The 27,534-nt window shown below is 38.9% G+C and overlaps 1 protein-coding gene across 1 annotated transcript in view; it reads right to left on the minus strand.

The window, feature by feature from the left end:
• HUWE1 (HECT, UBA and WWE domain containing E3 ubiquitin protein ligase 1) overlaps window positions 1–27,534 on the minus strand; it is a gene marked incomplete in the record, with an annotated part of 207,021 nt that overhangs the window by 98,646 nt on the left and 80,841 nt on the right. The window contains 3 exon segments of the mRNA XM_070099348.1: window positions 6,713–6,824; window positions 7,594–7,857; window positions 23,411–23,440. Coding sequence (XP_069955449.1) covers window positions 6,713–6,824; window positions 7,594–7,857; window positions 23,411–23,440 — 406 coding nt within the window.

The raw sequence follows: 27,534 nt of genomic DNA on the forward strand, positions 1-27,534 counted from the left end.
GCATCTGCTTGACAGTAGGGGTTGGAAGATTCTGTACGAGGCACAAGTATGCTCCATTTTCTTGGTTTGCCTTCCCCCGCTCTCATCTGCGACTGCTTGACAGAGTAGAGAACAGAGCAAGACGTCTCATCTCTCGCCTGGACCCATCCTGGATAGATCTGTCATTTCAGGAGAGCCTTCAACACAGGAGGGATGTGGGTGGCCTTACTGTTATGTACAAGGCCAATATTGTCAAAGTACTACACTTGGATCCACTTCGAGGACAGCGTGAAACAAGCTTTTATGCCACAACACGGGCAGAAAGCAGAAACTTCACTCTGGCTGTACCCTTCTCCAGAACATCACTCCATCTGAGATCACATATACCCAGGATGACTCGAGTATGGAACACATTCATACAGCATAATGTCAACGAGATAAAGCCAGTTGATCAAATTAAATTGCTGGCCCACAGATGGCTCCAACTTCATCCTGTTCCCTACTTGTGTCTCATAACAATAAAAATGCTTTCAAATGAGCTGATGTAGGTAACAGCTCTTAGCTTGTTAATAAAGCTAGGGATCCTTAACCTTGTCAAACCCTGTTTAAAAAAAAAAAGAAAGAAAAAGAAAGAAAGAAAAAGAAAGAAAGAAAAAGAAAGAAAAAGAAAGAAAGAAAAAGAAAGAAAAAGAAAAAGAAAAAGAAAAAGAAAGAAAAAGAAAAAGAAAAAGAAAAAAAGAAAAAGAAAAAGAAACAAAGAAAAAGAAAGAAAGAAAAAGACAAAGAAAAAGACAGAAAAAGAAAAAGAAAGAAAGAAAAAGTAAGAAAAAGAAAGTAAGAAAGAAAGAAAAAGTAAGAAAAAGAAAGAAAAAGGAAAAAAAAGAAAGAGAGAGAGAGAGAGAGAGAGAGACACACACACACACACACACACACACACACACACACACACACACAATGACAGCAAGGCTGAGTCAAGAATATGACAAACATTACAGCAAAAATGAAAAAATTGCATAGGCCGAAAAAGTCAAGGCTAAACAGAGTAAGAGGTTTCCAAAACATATATACACACTGGAAGAACTCTTGTTTACACAGGAACTATGATGTGGAAGAGCAAGCAGCTTGATTCAATTTAGAAACTAGGCAACATATTAGAAAGCTGACAAGAATTCAAAAGGAATGAGGCAGAAATTTATTTTGCTTTCAGTGAGAAAACAAGAAAATCAAATACAAAAAGGACCTTAAAAGCAAGTGATCATTGTGTTGACATGCTACCTGGTGGAAACTCAAGGTGAAGAATTAAGACATGTACAGGAAGAGAGTAATAGGGAATTTATCAAAAAGTACAGCAAAACACCATATTCAGAAGACAACCCATCCAAGAAATGCAGAAAATCTTTAGCCACAAATGAAAAGAGGCAGACAAATTTGTACCATCCACCAAGGAAATAGACGAGAAAGTGAAAGTATGTCAGTACGATGGGGCAAAGCACCAGCTAGAAAAAAAATCATCTTTAGATGAAGAGGGAAGCCAAAAACATTGAGATGGACATTGCAGCCAAGGCCAAGTCAAACCAAAATTTCTTTATTCTCACAAAGAACAATTACAATCCAATGATAAGCTTTAACATGCAAATAAGAGAATGTGTGAAAAAAAAAAAAAAAAAAACTATTCTCTTCTATAGTCTGGAGAGAGAGAAAGAAGGGAAAATAATAAACGAGTTTTCTGTTCGGACAAAGAAATTAATGACATGTGATGAGGCATCCTAACTTAATTTTACAATCAAGTCAGGACACTCATTAAAAGAAAATGTTTATATTCACAGCAAAAACTCTTCACTCTTGTAAACTACATAAAATTCCTCAAGAGTTGCCCATTTTTACTGTGGAAGTATGTTTAATGCAAGATTAAATATCCATGCACCTATTTGTTGTTGTTGTTCTAATTCATAGCAGCTTGCAGCTAATCTTTTGATCTCTACAATATTTATTTAATCATACATAGAATATTTAGCTTTTGAAAATTCAATTCTAATCACAAAATCTGAAAATAAAAGTTTGAAGAGAACAAAAATATGTAAATTAAAATGGGTAAAAGTACTGTAGACAGATACATTTGGTAACTAATTACAGTACTACAAAAAGTATAATAAAGGCAACATACACTACCAGAAAATACTTTTGGAGCTACATAATAGAAATATAATTATGAGTGAGTGAACAAATGAGCAATCTCATGTTACACTACTCCTCCAGCGGTGATGGAGAGGCTGATGATGGGGAGTGTGTGGGGGTGTAGAAGCAGAGGAAAAGAGACAGTAACTGAGCACAAGAGGTGTTGCAGGATGAGGAAGGTGGGGGGGGGGGAGGCAACTACAAGAGAAGCAATCCTTACAAATGTCAGCTGAAAGGTGGGAGGGAGGGGGGACAAGCAAGGGTGGAGTGAAACATCGAAATAAACCAGTTTAAAATGTTATTACAGGGAACAAGTTATATACCAAAGTAAAATGCAATTTCCACTTCTGCCATAGCACCAAGTGTTAGCCACTTAAAAGGACTAGAGGAACATTTACAGCAGACCCTTATATTACAGATTTATTTGGCAAGTATTGGTTATTACGCTATTGAAAAATTGTGGCATAATTTTATACAACACTTTGTAAAATTAACTTAACACTGTTCAGTTTGAGGGAGGGGAAAAATCTGGAGCATTGCCTGCGGGATATTTCCCTATCTCAGACCGCAGCCTGGCTGTTAATGAGACCACTATCTCCGCAGGGCTGCACCAGGTTTCAAGGTAGTAAAGGATCACTTCACCTTGCTCCTTTGCAGTAATGAGTCAGGTGATTTAAAGTGTAAGCCCATGCTTATTTACTGCTCAAAAGAATCCTCATGCTTTGAAAGGTGTAGATAAAAACACCTTATCAGTAATTTGGAGGTCAAACCAGTCAGCATGAATGACAGAGAAAATATTTATTGACTGGTTTAAGTAACATCACTTTATTCCTGAAGTCAAGTTTTACCTGCACAGCAAGAACCTTGCATTCAAGGCTCTCTTCATTCTTAATAATTCCCATACTCATCCAGAAGCTCTGTTGGATGTGACCCCACATGTAAAAGTTGTATTTTTACCTCAAAATACATCTAACACAACCACTTGATCGAGGAGTTAAGTCATTCAAGTGTAACTACACAAGAAAAGTGATGAAGAAACTAGTTGCATCAATGGACTGACTTCAACCTGGCAGTACCAAGCTTCTGGAATAATGTACTGTATAATGTACTGCAGGATAAATGAAGCCAAAGATTCATTACAGAATTTATGCACACTCCAATACAGCCATCGACTTTAGTACCAGAACCTCAACCATCCACTTCTGTTGACAACCGACAACCATCCACCTCAGCCCAGTAGGGCTACACCATGCATCTCCACTCCCTTCACAATCACTGACATACACCAACAACCACAATTTAAGGTAAATATTATTTCTGTTGCATTTGTCATCTTAAGCAACAAAAACATTATCATTTTTAATTGTGTAAGATCTACACAAATAACCCGCACATAAAAGACAGAAGCTTACGACGACGTTTCGGTCCGACTTGGACCATTGACAATGGTCCAAGACAATGGTCCAAGTCGGACCGAAACGTCGTCGTAAGCTTCTGTCTTTTATGTGCGGGTTATTTGTGTATCGTTCCAGTCACGGTATTGTGCCTTTTTGTTATTTATTTGTGTAAGATCTGGATGTCTAAAAAAAAAAAAGTTATCTGGCTTATGGAGAGGGGGGGAACAGGTACCAGGAATGTAATCCTATTTTTCCCACAAGTTCTTCAGCTTATATAACATTGATTTATCTAACATGGCATTTTCAGGAACGTAACTACCGTGTAATATGAGGGTCTACTGTATAAAAAAAGGTGGATATTGAGTTTTTGCTTGCAATTAAAATATCAAGTACAGAGAGATAACACTAGGGGGGAGCAGGAGGTATATCATATGATACATAAACTTCAATACAAGCAACATTTACCTAATGTACATTTGCTTTAATAATTACCAGGACACTAGACGGCTTCTATACCTAATCACGATAAATTTCCGTGTGTACACACTTTATAAATACTCTTGTGCCTTTATTTTATTGACTGGAAATTGTAAACGAATATTTGTACAGTGGTATATTATACAACACTTAAATTTGAAGAAATTAAGCACGAGTACCATTGACAATTAAAAAAAATACTTTTTTAAATCTGCCATAAAGAAACTATAAAGATAAAACAAGTTCCCAAGAAATACATATATAAATACATATCAAAGTTTATTGAAATGGGTTATTCACTATTACACTACAGAGAAAGACGGGAGAGTGGAGAAACAAGTAGAGGAGGATGCAGGGTTGACTTTTTTTTTTTTCTTTTTTTTTTTTTACAGTATTTTAAAGCACTTTACTTGTTCACATACCACCCACACTCTGAGTTTCCTCCTAAGTTTACAGATTATTTTTAAATGTTCCAATCATGGTATTGTAACAGTCTGTACTAAAACAAGTCATTCAATGTTAAAAAAAAAAAAAAAAAAAAAAAAAAAAAGTTGTGTCACCAATTCACCGCTATTATAACCTATTCGTTTTCATAATACTTAACTATTACAATGCAATCAATCAGGAGTTACATCCCACAAACTATGCCTATAATTTGTTCAAAGTTGTATGAAATGAGTCACATTACAGAAATCACAACTATAATATAAATTCTCCATGAGGTATTTAAGCTTGATCCAAGGAAAGGGATGGGATTAAGTACCAGCTGTTTAGAACAATAGTCCTTCACAACAGAGACCCACTTCCCTTGAAGAAGTTGAGAATAGATGGAGAGACGTGAGTAAAGGGATGGACAGAATAGAACCAAAGCTGCTGCAAACTTTTAAATGTGTTTCACAATCATTGGTATGTCAAGTGACAGAGGGGCAAAAATCACCTTCAAGTAGGTGACCATGGGTGAGGTGTGCACACACCCTTCTCACCCCCAATCTACAGACAATAAGAGATTGTTCGCATGAAATTAGAAGGGTCAAACATGCACATATTGCCAAGCCCAATACAGTTGGTTATTTATCTGTAGGGTTTACAGTGCCTATCCATTCACAAGGACAATCTGACAAAATGCAGAGAAAATGACAGAACACGACTACTAGAGCATATTCAATATATCAACCTCTAGGTTGCTCGTTTATTAAACCCAATATGCTGTAGATTGAGTACTGAGCTGCATATCTTTATATCAGACAAAGTGAAGTCCTCTTGAATCTTTTTTGGAACAGGGGTTGGAGGTAATGGATCAAAGGAGGAAAGATGGATGGATGTATAGGAAACAGAGGGAAGACATGCATTATGACAGGAAATAAGAGAGGTGACTATTTCAGTAACCTATTTTATCTCCAAATACCTGGCTACACAATGACTGCTTTAACATTACAAAAGATGTGTAGTGCCCACTTTCAAAGCAATCACTAACTTGGTGTTCCATCTGTCTGGGAGCAAGAGTTGGTAGATTACATTACCTTCTGAGAACAAGATGTATCAAGACAACTAAATTCTACTTCTGGAACTGATTTAAGAATGGTGGAGATTTACACCAAGGGATGAAACATATCTTTGGGTGGAATTTAACTCTGCAATGACTAAAGAATCATGAGGCAATTCTTGCAAGATTAGCAGACAAACTGTCAGGGCACACTGTACTGTATACTCGTTTGACAGCAGAGGCTGCAAACCTCTATACAGGTTACTAAATATATGACTGACAAGGCTAATAATGTTTGCTCAACATGTGTTCTGCTTAAATTAGGGTACTTAATTTATATCATGCCCAGTTCCCCCACATAGCTGTAGATGTGCATGATTGTAAGAAAAGTACAGTACCTGCACTATATATGTCAGAAGTAAATTAATGAATGCACTCTGCAATCAGAAATGCAGTACACTGCTCACACTTGGTAAGCAGGTAGTACAGTCCTTTCATTTTGAAGGATATCAAGTCAACAGATGCAACCCCCCCCCCCCACTTCCTCTCCCAGTCAAGATTAACACATGCTTTGTATGTAATAAAACAAAAAATCCAGCTGAAGTACATATATTTACTCAAACTAATGTGCCCAAACAAGCACTGGTAACCAATCTAGGGACTAGCCTCAACCCAACACTTACACTAATAACACTTTTTTCACAGGTTATTTATTATAAAACTTTTTAAACTTGTTTTTCCTTGTAATGTTTTCCTGTCCCTACTGGGAAAGTGCCACTCACCCTCCCCACCCAGAAAGTGGGAAGCAGAATGTTTAAGAGTGAAAAAAATAAGATTTTTACGATTTCATCTTTTACACTATCAGGCGAGAAACTAAAGTACGTACAAGAACACACATGGTGATAATGGAAAATGAAGGAAACAAAAACTGGAATGTCTAGCGATGAAGCCATTAATATTGGTCGAGTAAAGCAGAGAAAGAATGCCTACAAATTCCTTGCAAATACCTTCTCAGGAAACTAGGAGATAGGCAGAGATTAAGTTTAGTATAGTTGGCTGGGATACTATGACAGTGATAGAAGGGTGGGGGAAGGGGATAAACTACAAGGAAATGAGCAAAGCTGTGGTTATGGGGAGTGCGGGTCACCTCTGGAGTATGGTGGTGGTGGTGGTGTGGGTGCGTGGGGTGACAGTATGGTACCTGAGCACCCCGCGTTGACGACTGGGCCTGCTGTTGAGGCGGGCGCTGGCTGAAGTGGGAACCTCTCGTGGGTTCTGGAATAATGGGTGAGTGGGAATGGCATTGCTCCCACCTGCAATAAAACAATCAAGTTAAAAGCTTAAAATGATACGAATCTATAATGAGGCACACATAAAAACATTTACCATAAAGGTTAAGTATTTCTGATATTACCGTAAGATTAAATTCTGCATGTAAGCTAATGCTAACACTAGATAATGACTGGTCCCATTATGATGATAAAAGGGTAAGTTTGATATATTCTACCATAACCTCTTCTAAATCAGGATATTTTTTTCTTTCTGTGGGCTTATTTATAGTGCAGATCTCTGCAGTACAGGTGTAACTATTATACACACCTTCTGATACTTGCTCATTCAAAAATCTCCTGCTCCCATTTATTCTTTCACCTGTCCACAGCTTGCACCATCTCAATCCTCTCCAAACTTTCTAAGTATTGTCATTTTTTCCACACAAGCTAAAAGTGACAGTACAGCAATCCTACGTGCAGTTTATTATAACTATTACTACTCCACCTCCAATTACTAAATTACTCTACATAAATACAGCAAATCTGATAGTTGATGTAGTCGACAGTTTTGCAAGCAATTGCGTACACTTAATCGTAAGAATGCATCATCAAAATTATCTTGCCGTCGCCTCCTCCTTCCAATCCATAGTGAATTTACTCTACATCAGTAGAGTCTGTGTGTCTCACAATTAGTGAATTGTGGATCAAGCTTTCATAACTCCTTGTGCTGAATGAGCCTCATGGGTTTAACCCTTTATATATAATACATAATATACAGTAGTTAACAAAAATACAAAACATCAAGACGTACTTGGATTAGCATTTGGTGTCGAGGCCATGAAAGATGGATCCTCGTGGGAGTTACTATGGTGATGCAGGGATACTCTATCAACTCTATCCCCAAATATGATGGTATCTATTGTATCAATGTACTGTTGATATGAGGGTAGCAGAAGAATATCATCGGAATCCCGGTCTCCTGGAAGACGAATGAAGGCTTCCTCAAGGTCTTCATAACCCTCATCAAACACAGAACCTTCCTCCTCCTCTTCCTCCTCATCGTCGTCATCATCAGCTGTTTCAAGTAACATTCAAACTAAGTCCTTTTATGTGGAACTTAAATTTCATCTAGTAATAGTGGGTAAAGCATAACTGCTCTAACACTAACCTTACCAGAAGTGAATGTGTTGAGGATGAGGTAGTAGGCAGGATGACAGCTGGTAAAACAATTGGGGGGAGAGGGGATTAAGATAGATACAGAAAGGTGGGGACAGATTTGTAATGGTGTAATAATTTCATGTGTAAAAGGAGAGAAGATTACTGTGGACCTGCATAGTTCCTTTGTGTATGGGGGGGGGGGAGGGGGATAGAGACAAAAGTTAAAAGTAAAGGGGTAGTGCCAGCAAGGTGTATAGCAGAACTGTTATTGTTGAAAGAATAGGGAGGGGGGGGGGAAGGAGAGCAGAATTACCAAGATGTATTTAGGAAGGAAATGCAATGGGCTGGTCAGGAGTTTAAATACTACATAAGCAACTAATAAGAAATACATTAGAAAACAGTTGCTTTATGAACTTGGAAAAGGAATGGTGCTTTTGGGAGAATTGGAAGAGAAGCTGTAGGAATGTCTGAGGTGTGTAAAAATATTAAGCTGAAAGAAAATGCATAAAAAGCAAGTGATGGTAAAAAGAATGAAAACTACTAGGCAATGAAAGACTGAACATCAGATTGGAGGAAAATTACAAAACAAACTGTGTTTAAATACAATGTTTGGTGGAAGATGTACAGGCAGAGCCAAATATTACATGATCCACCTTAGCTGAAGGAAAGGTGGCTGAGGTATTGGCATTGGCAATACAAATGTCGGTGGATGCATTTAAGGGAAAGTGATAGAATGCAGTTGTGCAGAAAAGAGGCTTAACTTTCAAAATGCAGCAAAGAAGTGGTTAACTGGAGTAGAGAGTGCATTCAAGATTCAATTTGTGTGAATATTATGCAGAGAATAATGAGTAAAGAAATTAAAAGATGGTGTGGTGGTAGGAAAGGTATAACTGGGGAAGTGAAAATAAGGTTGTGGAGATGGTTTGGTCATTCAGGAAGGATAGCAAGTGAAGCTGCATAAATCAGGGTGTATGGAGAAATGTGTAGGGGACATCCCAAGAAGGGTTTGGCAGAATGTAGTTAGTTCTGATTGATAGGGGCTTGAGCATCCAAAAGCCATGTGTGAGCATGTTGTATCAGGGTGGAGATAAATAGGTTTTAGGGACCTAAACATGTTAGAGTAAATTATATGAAAGGCTTCAAGAAAACTGGTTAGTCAGAGTTGAGCTCTGGAGGTGGTGGTACAGTGCTTGCACTCTGAAGGATGGCTGGGGGAGAGGGATGGTTTGCTGGGTCATTTGAATTGCAATGTTTGTACACATCTGAAAAGATAGCCAAAGAATGAGTGATAGTGAATGCTTTCCTTTTGGTCACCCTACCTTGGTGGGGAAACAGCAGACATGTTCAAAATATATGTAGTTATCTTCTCTTTCCTGCTAATCTCCAAACATTTTTCAACGTCAATGTTTTCAACATTTCTTCGTATTTCATAACTCTGGTGTCATTTTTAGTCTTTTTGTGAAGACACCAATTACAGCTGCATTTTCCGATTTTGGTCAATCACATTTGTCAATGATTAAAGTTTTACCTTTCACCATCCCTATATCAGAAGGTTATTTTGAGGCTTCCTGGGAAGAGCAAGTCTACTACATTTGATAATTTTCAGTGACATCTATATTTAAAGCCCTTGTATATCAGACATTAAATTTCAATGCAAAATTATTTCTTGCTTTTTCCATTTCAACTATGTAATATAACATACCTGTTAAATTTTTTCACTAATCTGAGTCATCGTTTGTTAAAGTAATCCAAGATTTTCTTTCATTATGAAGACATTTAGATTTCCTATCCTGCACAAGACTATCTTCGAAGCACATTTTTTTTTTTCTGGCAAAAAAGTACAGTACAGACCCTTGCAAGACCCCAGTGCTGAGGCTTCCCAAATGTATATTTTTTTTTTATTATTACAGTCCTTCAAATTTATGGCCAGACAAAATTTCTCGCCTATTGTTATAGTTTGCCTTTTTGTTTCATGTAGTCTTGAGAGCCAGATAAATGCCATTTGCCCACCAGATTCTTTCCAGTAATATTCTTGACTATCACAGTAGCCAAATAAATTTTACATCCAGTCATCATTTGATGTACAGTAACCTCTTCCTCTTAAACAATCCTCTAAAAGACTTAACCATCTAGAAAGAGACACCAACACTGCCATGTTCATTTGGTTACCCAGAAATAATACTTCCCTAACATTAAAAATGCTCTATTCACCTCAATAAATAATACTGCAAGTAAACATTGTATTTTTTGATCCATTTAAAATGTAGTAGTTCAGTATGGCATTTTTTGAGGGGGAAAGGGAATCTGAAATAATTTCCTCAAAAAATATACTGGGAATCAAAATTTACAATTGGACAGGGAATTTTTTTTTACAAAAACTGAAAAGTGTGATGTTACGTTCATCATGAGCATGGCTATGAGATGATGACAATGAGTATGTAATGGAAGGAGCAATATGTCAGATATACAGAGCCCCTACCTCTTCGAAGTACCCACTTACTCTCTTAGTATTAGGGCTGTTGTGACCCAGCTAAACTCACAGGCCCTGATCGATTGGGCTAAAACCAACTATCAGTTAACTTTGGAGCCAACAACAGAGCAGCTAGTGATTGTCAAGGAAGTGGTAAACTAGACATAGCTGCAATTGATATAACATATTGCTGCATCTTACACTGCCTTCCATATCTGTAAAATGGGGATTCCTATGGAAGTTTCTCATGAGATGGCCCTGTATTTTGGATTGTGTGGCATAGTTGCTGTCTCTGGTCGGCCTAGTGCCCATTAAGAACAAGAGACAGAAGACTTCTACTTGTTGGCAGACATTGTACTGCTGGCAATAATGTACAAGCTGGCAATTCTTTTTGATATCATGCACCATTACTCCTGTCAGTCTTGACCACCCATATCTAACCAACTGTAATTACCTATTTGTAGCTACAGAAGCAGATGTCTTCAATACTCTGTTCATCATGATTTTTTAAATTTCCAATGGTTACAGCAATTATTATTTCCTCTTGTGTATTTCACTGGTCAATCACTATTTGAGAAGAAAAATTTTCCATCCTTTCCACTAAACTTGTTCCTCAATTTATATCCTGTGTGTATGGCATGACACGTGGCATGATACAGCACGTGGTGCGGCATCATATAGCGTGTGGTGTGGCACAGCACTGGCACGATATAGCGTGTGGTGTGGCATGGCATCTAGCACGATATAGTGTGTGGTGTGGCACAGCATCTGGTATGATATAGAGTGTGGTGTGGCATGGCATGGTGTAGGGTGTATACTTGCCTATTTGTGGAAGCAGTGGATGATTTTAAGTTCCTGGCCCCACCTCTTTACCTGCCACTCTTGATTCACTCAGCCTTATGGGCCGTTTCATACCTGCTCTTTAATTAAAAAACTATGTATGGAGCCTGACTCCACTACCTCACCATGATGAATCCACCACTTGACCACTGATACTAAAGAAATATTTCCTAACATTCCTGTGGTTCATCTGTAAATGACTCCAATGGTGTCCCAGAGTTGCTGTTTCTTGCTCTCAAATAGCCTATCCCTGTCTACCTTACCAATTCCCCTGAGTATTTTGTATGTTAATTTTCCCCTGGTTCTTGTGTCTAATGTCATTAGGTCCAGTTCTGTTAGCCTCTCCTCAAAGCTTATGCCTTACCTCAGAAAAAAGATTTGTTACATACTTCTGAATTTTCTCCACTTCAGAATGCTCTTTCAGGTGTATACTCCAAGATGGGCCTAAAGAATGTTGTATAAAGGGTCTGGAAGGACTTGAAATTCCTGAAGCTTACTCAGGTTTGCTGGAGGAGAATTAGCTGTAGAGGATATTCATCTGTTGTAAGCCTCTGGCATTATACTAGGAACTATGCTTACCCTTAGATCTTTCTGAGTGAAGACTGCAGCCTGTCCCCTTAGCCTGAACCTTCTTGCTCCATCCCCAAGCTTCATCACCTTGCATTTACTGGAGTTGAATTACAGCAACCACACATCTGACCACTCTTGCAATTTGTCCAAAACCATTTGGAGCTTTTCCTTGTCCTTATCTGCTTTTATTCTCTCAAGTTTCACATCAGCAAATGGATACATTTGACAAACCAAGCACTGCAGTAGACCAACTGACCCATGCTATGCAGATACCACTCAAATCCAACATTTCTCACTCATATCTAACCTATACCTTAATCATTCCATCTGGAATGTCATTCACAAACCAGAAACAGCACTGGTCCTAATACCAATCCTTGCAAAACCCTGCTAGTTACTCTTCCCCATTCTGATGTCCCTCCTCACAGCCACTCTTTGCTTCCTTCCTCCAAGATACTCTGACCCTGTAAGTTTTTGGCCTTCTGTGGGGGTACCAAATGCCTTCATGCAGCCTAAAACAAAAATGCAGTCCACCCAACTCTAATGTCATACGTGCATGTGCGTGAGTTTGTGTACTTGCCAATACATGATTGCACTGGCCAAGTCCTAGCATTTAGCCTCGCTTCTCAAGGTGTATGTAGGGAAAAGGATGGGAGGGAGGGGATAGTACAAGTATTATTTTGCTCTTCACTGATGGGTGTCCCTGGCAGATGCTCTTGCTCTTCAATTTTTCTTTTATTAGAATATTCACTTAGGACCTAACCCCCTGTGCCTCTAACATGGAGACAGTATAACCATTCAACTATGGTGAATGTTATCCAGTCAGGTCCATACAGTCATCTCTTATTGGAGATCACAGGTTTGAACCTAAAGCATTACACATGATTTTTTTCTTTCTTGCTCTCCATCACTGGATTACATTCCTTCAGAAACTCCCTAGCACTCCAATGGGGAAAAAAATGTGGTGCATCCTTATCCTGAGGGTCCTGCACTTGTCGACAGGAATATAAAAGAATCATGTTTCATAAAAAGTAGTTTTGAAAATATGAATATTTCTTTTGGTTTATATAAATTGGATTCATTTATAATTAATAAAATTTAAGGTATATTAGACAAATTTTTCAGTAGAATATAAGCTGCATTTCACAGATCACTGACTACCTACCTACATCATAAAAAGTCAGGTGTTGTTGTAGGGTGGCAGCGAGGTGTAGTCTCGTCCTTATACGTACTCTTTCCTGTTAACCTTTCATTTTTATAGTGCCTTGATAATGTAAAGTCACAAAAGCGTTTGGAATTTCCCTATTTTTTTCGCAGTGGTTGTTCTGTGCACCTCTATCCAAGTTTAAGATGACATCCAATGAGGGTTCATTCCTCTGCACAGCCAATATGGGAATCCTATGATGTGTTTGAATGCAACTTCAGGTTCTCGTCCCTTCATACTGAAGAGTTAACATTACTTGTTCTTGACAGTCCATTGGCAATATGACTGCAACTTAGACTTACACATATATCTGATGGGTCACCTTCTTAGCACTTGTTTTGTGTGTACCTATCTCAATAGCAGTCTAATGATTCTCTGCCCTTCCCATCAATGGATCTTGGATATAGTTTCTAGCATCCTGGATGGAATGATTCCACATTATTCACAACAGATCTTCTATTTTTACCAGGGCATTTTGTCTTGGTTATATGTAGTCTGATTCATAGTCATAGGTTCCTGCCACTGCTGAACATTTACTGACAGGACACTAACCCATTACATAAGTCCACGCTTCAAGGACCCAGCCATTACATTCGGGCCAATGAATCTTCAACTGATAAGGCTGATACATCAGTCCTTGTCTGTTATTCACTGCAAAGCGTCTACCCTCTCTCTCTCTCTCTATGTGTCTGTCTGTCTGTCTGTCTGTCTGTCTCTCTCTCTCTCTCTGTGTGTCTGTGTCTCTCTCTCTCTCTCTGTCTCTCTCCCTGTCTCTCTCTCTCTCTCGCACTTGGTAAGGCTTTAGGCGAGGGTCAACCTGGCTATTCTTCTGGGTCTGTATTCATAACATGCCCTCCTTTCACTCCACTACTGCCACCTTCATATGGAGATCTGCCCTCAACATGCCCTGCTCACATGGCTTTAGCACCTGCATCATCTTCAAGACTATTGAAGGAAAGATACATTCAGCATTGGCATACTTACCCACTATTTTTTTTTAAACATGGAGAAAGTAAGGCCCTATTGCCCCCCCCCCCCGAATTTTAAAAAAAATACAAAAAAAGTGGGCAGAAGTGGTCCTTGAAAAATTAAACCATAAAGTGCTAACTCGTCAATATTTTTTTTCAGATTTGAATTTCATAAATTCTGCATTAAAATTTATGTACAATCTATAGTGACAAGATATATATATATTAGAGACAAAATAAAGAGGGTTGGAATAGTTTTAAAAATGCAGTATTAGAATGTGGAGTAGAAGTATGTGGTTATAGGAGGGTGGGTACAGGAAGAAAGAGGAGTGATTGGTGGAATGATGAAGTAAAGGGTGTGATAAAAGAGAAAAAGTTAGCTTGGGAGAGGTTTTTACAAAGCAGAAGTGTTATAAGAAGAGCATAGTATATGGAGAGTAAAAGAAAGGTGAAGAGAGTGGTGAGAGAGTGCAAAAGGAGAGTGGATGATAGAGTGGGAGAGGCACTGTCAAGAAATTTTAATGAAAACTAGAAAAAAAATTTGGAGTAAGTTAAACAAGTTAAGAAAGCCTAGGGAACGAATAGATATATCAGTTAAAAACAGAGTAGGGGAGTTAGTAGATGGGGAGATGGAGGTATTGGGTAGATGGAGAGAATATTTTGAGGAACTTTTAAATGTCGAAGAAGAAAGGGAGGCGGTAATTTCATGCACTGGCCAGGGAGGTATACCATCTTGAAGGAGTGAAGAAAAGCAGGATGTTAGTGTGGGGGAAGTGCATGAGGCATTATGTTGAATGAAAGGGGGTAAAGCAGCTGGAACTGATGGGATCATGACAGAAATGTTAAAAGCAGGGGGGGATATAGTTTTGGAGTGGTTGGTATTTTTGTTTAATGTATGAAAGAGGGGAAGGTACCTAGGGATTGCCAGAGAGCATGTATAGTCCCTTTATATAAAGGGAAGGGGACAAAACATACTGTAAAAATTATAGAGGAATAAGTTTACTGAGTATACCAGGAAAAGTGTACGGTAGAGTTATTACTGAAAGAATTAGAGGCAAGACAGAATGTAAGATTACGGATGAGCAAGGAGGTTTCAGAGTGGGTAGGGGATGTGTAGATCAAGTGTTTACATTGAAGCATACATGTGAACAGTATTTAGACAGAGGTAGGGAAGTTTTTATTGCATTTATGAATTTAGAAAAGGCATATGATAGAGTGGATAGGGGAGCAATGTGGCAGATGTTGCAAGTATATGGAATAGGTGGTAAGTTACTAAATGCTGTAAAGAGTTTTCATGAGGATAGTGAGGCTCAGGTTAGGGTGTGTAAAAGAGAGGGAGACTACTTCCCGGTAAAAGTAAGTTTTAGACAGGGATGTGTAATGTCACCATGGTTGTTTAATATATTTATAGATGGGGTTGTGAAAGAAGTAAATGCTAGGGTGTTTGGGAGAGGGGTAGGATTAAATAATGGGGAATCAAATACAAAATGGGAATTGACACAGTTGCTTTTTGCTGATGCTACTGTGCTTATGGGAGATTCTAAAGAAAAATTGCCAAGTTTAGTGGATGAGTTTGGGAGTATGTGTAAAGGCAGAAAGTTGAAAGTGAACATAGAAAAGAGTAAGGTGATGAGGGTATCAAATGATTTAGATAAAGAAAAATTGGATATCAAATTGGGGAGGAGTAGTATGGAAGAAGTGAATGTTTTCAGATACTTGGGAGTTGACGTGTCGGCGGATGGATTTATGAAGGATGAGGTTAATCATAAAATTGACGAGGGAAAAAAGGCGAGTGGTGTGTTGAGGTTTATGTGGAGACAAAGAGCATTATCTATGGAGGTAGAGAAGGGAATGTATGAAAGTATAGTAGTTCCAACACTCTTATATGGGTGTGAATGCAGCAGCGAGGAGGCGGTTGGAGATAGTAGAGATGTCCTGTCTAAGGGCAATGTGTGGTGTAAATATTATGCAGAAAATTCGGAGTGTGGAAATTAGGAGAAGGTGTAGAATTAACAAAAGTATTAGTCAGAAGGCTGAAGAGGGGTTGTTGAGGTATATTTGGTCATTTAGAGAGAATGGATCAAAGTAGAATGACATGGAGAGCGTATAAATCTGTAGGGGAAGGAAGGCGGGGTAGGGGTCGTCCTCGAAAAGGTTGGAAGGAAGGGGTAAGGGAGGTTTTGTGGGCGAGGGGCTTGGACTTCCAGCAGGCGTGCATGAGCGTGTTCGATAGGAGTGAATGGAGACGAATGGTATTTGGGACCTGACAATCTGTTGGAGTGTGAGCAGGGTAATATTTAGTGAAGGGATTCAGGGAAACCGGTTATTTTTATATAGCCGGACTCGAGTCCTGGAAATGGTAAGTACAATGCCTGCAATCTAAAGGAGGGGTTCAGGATACTGGCAGTTTAGAGGGATATGTTGTGCATCTTTATAGGTATATGCTTCTAAGCTGTTGTGTTCTGAGCACCTCTGCAAAACCAGTGATTATGTGTGAGTGAGGTGAAAGAGTTGAATGATGAAAGTATTTTCTTTTTGTGGATTTTTTCTTTCTTTTTGGGTCACCCTGCCTCGGTGGGAGACGGCCGACTTGTTAAAAAAAAAAAAAATATCTCCAAGCATTTTACCACTCATGATAATTTTCCCCATTACTATGCATGTTATGTCAAAAATTGGTCTGCAGTTCAATGCTTCCTGTCTCCTTTCAATATAGGGACTACATTCACTATCTTCCAGATCTCTGGCAACTCTCATCTACCGACTTCTTGTAGATTCTAGCTAGCAGTTCAGTGTTCCTGCTCCCTCTTGCAGAACCAATGGTGATACCTTGTCAGGTGCCACTGTCTTATGTATCTGGGTCTGTCAAACATTTCTTCATCTGTTTGTGTACCCTGGTCTCTAGACTTTGTTACTATGTTTCTTTATCACCTACGTAAGATGTACTTGTAGTAAATACTTGGTCAAACGTTCCTGCTGCCTCATCCTCTTCTCTCATGTCCTTAACATGACGACTTCACATTCCCACCTCTTGGCACTTATTGTTAGGTGGTAGGTTGCATATGACTGCAATTATTACTCTTGGTCCCTTACTCTTAACCGAGTCTACTGTGAGTATGTGTGACTTATTTGTTTATCCCTCTCACCTCTTCAAAACATACACCGATTCCCAATTAACAGGCTCTCTTCCACCTACTGTTTCTTCGGTCTTTCCTTATCACTTTATATTCTGCTGAAAATATGGCATTTGATATCACTTGCCTGCCTTGTCTCTGGTAACTATGATGACTGGGGGTTACCTCAGTTAATCGTGTGATATAATGTAATCGTCAAAACAAAACATTGTTACATGCTGACTAACTCATTAAAATAAGGTGGTAGTGGCCAAGTTGGGAGAGAAGTGGCACAGGAGGGTAAATAGCAGAAATTTTATACTGATTCAAGTGACATCTAAACTGTTGTATCAGAGTGCCACTGCAAAGACAGTGGTTATGTGTTAATGATAGTGAAAGTGTTTCTTTTCTGGGTTACCCTGCCTCGGTGTGAAATGGCCGATGTTCTGAAAAAATATACTTTAGTATAACCCTATGGCATGTATTGGTTAACCTTTGATTTTTTTTGCCAAATCTTCATGGTGCATAACTAGATCAAATGAAACTTTGGTAGGCTTCGAGAGTGAACTCGACACGTTAACCAAGTCAAGTTTGTGATGAGCTGGGCAGTTGGATTGTGGGCTGCAGGCATCAGGTATCAACAGCCTGATCAATCAGGCTAGCAACCATGATGCCTGGTTTGGGACTGGGCTAAGAGGGGGCAGTGAGCTCCCTAAGAGACTACTGGTAACCTACAGACAACACTAGCCATCTCCTGAATTAGGGGTGACACACTGTCATTCGTTTAGTTGCTGTCTTCCTAAAAGTGTGTTGACATCACAGCTCAGATGACCCTTTGAACTGCAACACCCCTCCATCCTGCCTTCAGACTGCCATCACTGTACTTCTCAACTCCAGGACTCAAGTTCACCCAATGGGTTTACCCTGGATCTCTCTATAAATATTACCTTGCTCATGCTCCAACAACACCAAGTCAAAATCCACTTGCCTCCACTCACATCCTATGTAACACACCTGAACAAGCCTCAACCTCACTTACCCCCTCCAACCCTTCCTGGGATGACTCCCCTCTACCCCCTTCTTCCTTCACCCCAGATTTATATAAAATCCTAGTCATTATATTTTGCTCCATCTTTAAATGTTCAAACCACCTAAACCCTTCCTCCACCCTCTGAATAATACATCTGGTAACCCCAGATTTCATATTTCCAATTCTCTGTATAATATTCACCACACATTACCCTCAGATGCATCTCCAGTGCCACTGCTGCAAGGTTTAACCCTTTTAGGGTTTCGGACGTACTAGTACGGCTTACGCACCAGGGTTTTTGACGTACTAGTTCACCTAAATTCTAGCGTCCTCAAATCTAGCGAGAGAAAGCTGGTAGGCCTACATATGAAAGAATGGGTCTATGTGGTCAGTATGCGCAGTATAAAAAAAATCCTGCAGCACACAGTGCGTAATGAGAAAAAAAAAAACTGACCATGTTTTTGGATTAAAACAGTGACTTTGCCCTGTATTTTTGTATGGTATTTATTGTTGTATTCTAGTTTTCCTGGTCTCATTTTATAGAATGGAAGACTTATTACAAAAATCGAGATGATTTTGACTGGTTTTACAATGAAAAGTACCTTGAAATTGAGCTCAAAGTAGCAGAAATGTTTGATTTTTACCGAAGTTCAAAAGTAAACAAATCATGCCAAGCGTCCAATACATGTCAACTGGCGAGTCTAATATTCTTTCACAAGTGCACTGATATTATTTATACCATTTCTACACCATTTCTACACTAATGCAGTAGTCTGCATAACAGTAAATCCGTAGACAGCCTGTACTGTCTGCACAGACAGCCTTGCTGTCTGCCAGCTTAGTCCATATTTTGCACCACTAAAGTGCTGCCCTCTGGGCCTGTCCAGGTCTGTGGGAATCTGGTCCCACACACTCTCACAGCGGCCTAGCAGCAAGACAGAAGGCCTACTAGCTCTCTCGTGGGATGACCCTCCCGGGCCATGGGCACAACATACAAGCCTGTGTACCCACCACGCCTTAACAATAAAGTAAGAAGCCTCCAAAGACATATCATTTACTCCCCGCTACCAGAACGCCAAACAAACTGGTTATAAATCTTCTATTTTTTGTGAGAATAAAAATTCAAAGTGGAAAGCAAGAGAATGTAAGAGGGGCGTTGGGACGTGACTAACGAACAGAGAAAATGTTATTTTAGTGCCAGGAATGTCTGTCTTGCTTATTCTGGATCCTATTTGGAAATTGGCATCTTCTGAAATTTGTGTGAAATTGGCAAAATTGCTAAATTCTGACCAATGTATTGGATAGTTGAAATCGGTAAATGGGTGGTTTCTTGTACTCATTCAATAGAAAAAAATGGAGTTCTAGCGAAATAGTTATGATTTTTGTCGACTAGTACACTGGAATTGGCCGAAAATAGGGCTCAAAGTGGGCAAAATTGCCGATGCGTCAACATCGTCGAGACCGCTAACTTCACGAAAGCATAATTCCGTAGGTTTTCCATCAAATTTCATACTTTTGGTGTCACTATGATCGGGAAAAGATTCTCTATCTTCTCATACAATTTTTTTTTTTTTTTTAAATTTGGGCAACCCTGAGAACAAGTCTGGCAGAGGGCCTGGGGACCCTGAAAGGGTTAAAGCCCATACTTCACACCCATATACAGTGGTGGTACCACTATACCCTGGTTCATACCCCTTTCTGTCTCCATGCCTTTTGGATGTAAAATTTATCAACAGTAAACTCCCACAAGGTGCACAATAATAGATCACATTTTCAGCAATTTAAATTTACTTATTCCTTGTCATTAGTAGCACGTCACTACCATTAAGTCAGTGAAAATAGTGGCATGCATTACCATTATGGTGTGTCCTTCCACCCTTTGGGCAAGGCCATGGTTTTGATAGCATCATGACTGACACAAACAAGTCGTCAGTCTATCTGATAACATACTACATGGTCTCTGAGGTTACTGTACAGTGGACCCCCGCATAACGATCACCTCCGAATGCGACCAATTATGTAAGTGTATTTATGTAAGTGCGTTTGTACGTGTATGTTTGGGAGTCTGAAATGGACTAATTTACTTCACAATATTCCTTATGGGAACAAATTCTGTCAGTACTGGCACCTGAACATACTTCTGGAGTGAAAAAATATCGTTAACCGGGGGTCCACTGTATTTCTGTTCATCTCACCTTGCTTCATCTCTAGATATTAACCAAGACACTCAAAAGAAATAAACATGAAACTTACAATTTCTATGAAAATTGTAGTTGAAACTATGGTTGTGAAGGTGGGTGGTGGTTATGGCTGGTAGGTTGCTCACATGGCTAGAGTAGCACAATTACATTGATTATATAATCTTTTGCCTTAAACAGTCCTTTACCTACTTTAGCTACATTTATATATTTGTTGAATATATTGGAAATTCATAATACAATAGCATGAAAAATTTATGAGAACTGTGTAGTGTTTATGATGTACATGTAGTCAAGAGACTACTGGCAGCCATTTTAGCTGACAAGGGCCACATCAACTATGCTTACACACTTCTGTAGCGACAAGGAGCAAGGAATGGAATGTAAGAAAATTCGTCACTTATTTACCCTATTTCAAACAAGAAACAACTGTATTATGTGTTACCTAATATGTATAGTATTAGATAACATTCATTCCGCTTCCTGTGGAATGAATATGTTATCTAATCAATAAGCTAATTTGGATTAAAAAAGCAATAGGAAATGAAACCTCTTCAGAAAGAAACATTCAACAGTCGGCTTCCCCAGGCCATAGGAATGGAGGGCTGATTAACGCAACCGCATGCCCCCCCCCCCCGTATGTTTTTCACTTCAAAAGCCACATATTTCAAGAGCATAACCTAACCTGCATGAACTATGAACATCTACTGTGTATATTTTAGATGGAATATAATTACAGTGTGGTTTTTGCCCTTTATGCACCTAAGAAGTGAGCAAAAGGCCCTTAATATTCAAGGATTTCAACCTGTCTAAAGTATTTTGAGTAAGTTAACTTCACTACAATCTGCTTAAATATTTGATCCTAAAACCTAAACGCATAATCAGTTATAAACTGTAATTATATTTTGACTTGCTATTCCACACTGGTCTATTCCCAGTAACCATCTACAATGGTTTAGGATATGTGCTGTTTAGAGTGACACCTAAACTGTCGTATCTGTGCTCCTCTGACAAGACAGTGAGTGCAAATGATGGTGAAAGTTTCTTTTTCCAGGTCCCCTGCCTCAGTGGGAGATGGGCAGTTAAAAAATAAATAAATCTACAATGGCTTTAATAAGTAGGCTAAGATTTTGTTACCTTTTACACATTCACAAGCATGAGTTTGACGAGTGGCATGCTTGTGATCTAGTTTTTAGTTATTCTACTCTTGAAGCTCAACCAAAGGTCAGATTTCACTGCTGACTACTTGGTCAACCAGACTGCTGCTGCTAGCAGCATGCACCTTTTATCATCGTGCGTCAGTGTGTTGCAATGCCAGTTAAAATTATTCATTCAGGATTTCTCACTTCATTGATGACTACAGTACAGCAAGTATTTTACTCACTTCATTGATGACTACAGTACAGCAAGTATTTTACTCACTTCATTGATGACTACAGTACAGCAAGTATTTTACTCACTTCATTGACGACTCCAGAAAAGCAAGGCCATCTTACTAATTTTTGCTGAAGGTAAACCATGTGTAAAACCATTTACATCATACATTAATAAAATGATGAATAGTTCAAAACCTAATTAGTGAATGTGTGTTCACAGTGCCCATAAAAAATGAGTTAATATAAAGGTGCATACTGCAAATTTTCTCAAAGGCTTTTCAAACACTATTGAATGAAATGTTGGACTTGCTAATCTGGCATTCCATCAGAGTTATAAATTAAAGGAAATTTATTATAATTATATTAATGGAAATCAATAGCAGATTTCAGTATACATAATGTACATATTTAAAAAAAATTACACACTTACACAGCAATATAGTTTTTTTTTTTTTTTTTTTTTTTTTTTTTTGGTCTCAACCAATATGGTGATGAGAATACAAGTCGCAATATAAAATATAATCACACCATTCCATAGAGAAGAGAAATATAAAGAGCCTAGCTTGATATGTCAAACCATCCTACTTTCAGAGAGCACAAGAAAATCACTACCAGTGCAAGACACTTGTTAGCCTGGATAACAGCCAATGCTTAAAAGTTATTACAACCATCATACATGGGCTCATTAACTACTAAACTGCACTAACAGTATATATTCCTGCTACTCCATTCATTACTAATACAATTAACTATCAGTCTACTGACTGCAAGCAATGCAGTAGATTCTCATTTTTTTTTTTTATTAACGCATCAGCCATTTCCCAGTGAAGCAAGGCGACTTTAAGAAACTTTCACCACCACTCACTCCACTGTCCTGCCAGAGGCATGCCTATTGTATAGTTAAAAAATTACAACACATTAACAGCCCTCTTTCAGAGCTCAGGCAATGTGCTTCCAACCTCCAGCTAACTGATTTCCCAGAATCCCTTCAAAAGTTACTCTGCTCACGCTCCAACAGCACGTCAAGTCATAAAAACCATGTGTCTCCACTCGCTCCTATAAAACACACTCATGCACACTTATTGAAGTCCAAGCTCCCTTGCACACAACCTCTTGTACCCCCCTCCCCCATCTTCTCTAAGTGTCTGAACCACCTTAACAACCCCTCCTCAGCCCTCTGGATAATAATTTTATAAGCCCCACACCACCACCTAATTTCCAAGCTACGGATTCTCTGCATTATATTCACACCGCACATTACCCTCAGACACGACATCTCTACTGCCTCCAGCCTTCTTGCTGCAACATTCACCACCCATGCTTCACACCCATATAAGTGTTGGTGCCACTATACTCTCATACATTCCCCTCTTTGCTTCCATATTAAATTTATCAGGAAATTTTTTTTTTTACATTTTACACCAAAGTATTTACCCAATGTTAATTTTGTGTATGCATAGAAACACTGATCCTGAACTTAAATCTGACTCCCAACCACAGCCATTAGCTTGTTCATCATTACTATAAAGTAAATACTGTCAGAAATATCATCCGTGACGAGAGGAGCAGCAGTGCGTCCAACTACAATACCAGATCCCAAAACACAATGCTAACATACATGTCCTACTAGTCTCTCAATAACCACTTCTCATTCATAATTCTAACAGACTTGGCTAAAACATGATTTAAATGTATTTAACATACCTGGGAATACAGCTATACACAACTGTAGACCTAATAAGAAAGGAGAAGGTATTTCAATCTATTACTGTTTACTGATGAGATGCAGTGTAAAAATATAAACAAGAGATGCCTATGGAGAAGAAATATTTGTTCAGCTTAGTACCAACAAGTTCAAAACCTTGATAATTAAAACTTTATAAATTTTTAACATAACATAAAATTATGACAATTTCAGAAATCGACCATATATTACCAGCCATAAGTAAGCCTTTATATATATATTATTATTTTTTTTCTTCAACAAGTCGGCCGTCTCCCACCGAGGCAGGGTGACCCAAAAAGAAAATACTTTCATCAAACACTTTCACCTCACTCACACATAATCACTGTTTTTGCAGAGGTGCTCAGAACAACGGTTTAGAAGCATATACGTATAAAGGTACACAACATATCCCTCCAAACTGCTAATATCCCAAACCCCTCCTTTAGAGTGAAGGCATTATACTTCCCATTTCCAGGACTCAAGTCTGGCTATATAAAAATAACTGGTTTCCCTGAATCCCTTCACTACATATTACCCTGCTCACACTCCAACAGATTGTCAGGTCCCAAATACCATTCGTCTCCATTCACTCCTATCGAACATGCTAATGCACGCCTGCGGGAAGTCCAAGCCCCCTCGCCCACAAAACCTCCCTTACCCCTTCCTTTCAACCTTTTCGAGGACGACCCCTACCCCACCTTCCTTCTCCTACAGATTTAAATGCTCTCCATGTCATTCTACTTTGATCCATTCTCTCTAAATGACCAAACCACCTCAACAACCCCTCTTCAGCCCTCTGACTAATACTTTTATTAACTCCACACCTTCTCCTAATTTCCACACTCCGAATTTTCTGCTTAATATTTACACCACACATTGCCCTTAGACAGGACATCTCCACTGCCTCCAACCGCCTCCTCGCTGCTGCATTCACTACCCAAGCTTCACACCCATATAAAAGTGTTGGTACTACTATACTTTCATACATTCCCTTCTTTGCCTCCACAGATAACATTTTTTGACTCCACATATAACTCAACGCACCACTCACCTTTTTTCCTTCATCAATTCTATGATTAACCTCATCCTTCATAAATCCATCCGCCGGCACATCAACTCCCAAGTATCTGAAAACATTCACTTCTTCCATACTCCTCCCCAATTTGATATTCAATTTTTCTTTATCTAAATCATTTGATACCCTCATCACCTTACTCTTTTCTATGTTCACTTTCAACTTTCTACCTTTACACACACTCCTAAACTCATCTACTAACCTTTGCAATTTTTCTTTAGAATCTCCCATAAGGACAGTATCATCAGCAAAAAGTAACTGTCAATTCCCATTTCGTATTTGATTCCCCATAATTTAATCCCACCCCTCTACCGAACACCCTAGCATTTACTTCTTTTACAACCCCATCTATAAATATATTAAACAACCATGGTGACATTACACATCCCTGTCTAAGACCTACTTTTACCGGGAAGTAGTCTCCCTCTCTTCTACACACCCTAACCTGAGCCTCACTATCCTAATAAAAACTCTTTACAGCATTTAGTAACTTACCACCTATTCCATATACTTGCAACATCTGCCACATTGCTCCCCTATCCACTATCATATGCCTTTTCTAAATCCATAAATGCAATAAAAACTTCCCTACCTTTATCTAAATACTGTTCACATATATGCTTCAATGTAAACACTTGATCTACACATCCACTACCCACTCAGAAACCTCCTTGCTCATCCGCAATCCTACATTCTGTCTTACCACTAATTCTTTCAATAATAACCCTACTGTACGCTTTTCCTGGTATACTCAATAAACTTATTCCTCGATAATTTTTACAATCTCTTTTGTCCCCCTTCCCTTTATATAAAGGGACTATACATGCTCTCTGCCAATCCCTAGGTACCTTCCCCTCTTTCATACATTTATTAAACAAAAGTACCAACCACTCTAACACTATATCCCCCCCTGCTTTTAACATTTCTGTCATGATCCCATCAGTTCCAGATGCTTTACCCCCTTTCATTCTACGTAATGCCTCACGTACCTCCCCCACACTTACATTCTGCTCTTCTTCACTCCTAAAAGATGGTATACCTCTCTGGCCAGTGCATGAAATTACCACCTCCCTTTCTTCCTCAACATTTAAAAGTTCCTCAAAATATTCTCTCCATCTACCTAATACCTCCCTCTCCCCATCTACTAACTCCCCTACTCTGTTTTTTAACTGACAAATGCATACTTTCCCTAGGCTTTCTTAACTTGTTTAACCCCAAAAATTTTTCTTATTTTCATTAAAATTTCTTGACAGTGCCTCTCCCACTCCATCATCTGCTCTCCTTTTGCACTCTCTCACCACTCTCTTCACCTTTCTTTTACTCTCCATATACTCTGCTCTTCTTATAACACTTCTGCTTTGTAAAAACCTCTCATAAGCTAACTTTTTCTCTTATCACACCCTCTACTTCATCATTCCACCAATCACTCCTCTTTCCTCCTGCCCCCACCCTCCTATAACCACAAACTTCTGCCCCACATTCTAATACTGCATTTTTAAAACTATTCCAACCCTCTTCAACCCCCCCCACTACTCATCTTTGCACTAGCCCACCTTTCTGCCAATAGTCGCTTATGTCTCACCCGAACTTCCTCCTCCCTCCTACTTGTTGTTGCCACCTTCCTCTTGTCCCATCTACCTCTTACTCTAACTGTAGCTACAACTAAATAATGATCCAATACATAAGTTGCCCCTCTATAAACATGTGCATCCTGGAGCCTAGCCATGAACCTTTTATCCACCAATACATAATCTAACAAACTACTTTCATTACGTGCTACATCATACCTTGTATATTTATTTATCCTCTTTTTCATAAAATATGTATTACTCATTACCAAATCTCTTTCTACACAGTTTAATTAAAGGCTCCCCATTTACATCTACCCCTGGCACCCCAAATTTACCTACTACTCCCTCCACAACATTTTTACCCACTTTAGCATTGAAATCCCCAACCACAAGTACTCTCACACTTGGTTCAAAACTCCCCACGCATTCACTCAACATTTCCCAAAATCTCTCACTCTCTCTCCTCTACACTTCTCTCTTCTCCAGGTGCATATACACTTACTATAACCCACTTTTCACATCCAGCCTTTATTTTACTCCACATAATCCTTGAATTAATACATTTATAGTCCCTCTTTTCCTGCCATATCTTATCCTTCAACATTATTGCTACTACTTCTTTAGCTCTATTTGAAACCCCTGACCTAATCCCATTTATTCCTCTCCACTGAAACTCTCCCACCCCCTTCAGCTTTGTTTCACTTAAAGCCAGGACATCCAGCTTCTTCTCATTCATAACATCCACAATCATCTCTTTCTTATCATTTGCACAACATCCATGCACATTCAGACTTCCCACTTTGACAATTTTCTTCTTCTTATTCTTTTTATTAATCTTTACAGGAAAAGGGGTTACTAGCCCATTGTTCCCGGCATTTTAGTTGACTTTTACAACACGCATGGTTTATGGAGGAAAGATTCTTATTCCACTTCCCCATGGATAACACTAACACACACACATTATATATATATATATATACATCAAAAAGTGCCCAAGTTAACAGCTGTTCCCTACCAAGGTTGCTTGACTAAAAAAAAATGGAAAGATTTACCATCACCCATACAACAGCTGTCTTGCCAAAGTGCATGGACATCACAACTCAAATAGCCCTCTGAACCATAACACCCCCTTCCACCCCTCCCACTTGCCCTGGAGAGTGCAGCAAGCACTACTCTCCATGTCTACAACAAGTCTGTTTAACTGGATTTCCTAAATACCTTCACATATGTTATATCAAAATAAAAAAGAAAACCTCACATTTGATTCCCTTCAGTCTAATATGCTCTCATGTTTGCTAGATGCTCAAGCACCTACCACTTAAAGCCTTTCAATCCTACCTGAAATGTATCTACATCTTCCATCCATCACATATTATACACCTCTCAACATATGTTACTCCATCCTTTCAAAATGGCACCCTTTCTTTTCTGAGTTACCTAACATACCAACACACCA

This window comes from Cherax quadricarinatus, chromosome 67 (assembly GCF_038502225.1).
Source record: "Cherax quadricarinatus isolate ZL_2023a chromosome 67, ASM3850222v1, whole genome shotgun sequence".
NCBI lineage: Eukaryota > Metazoa > Arthropoda > Malacostraca > Decapoda > Parastacidae > Cherax > Cherax quadricarinatus.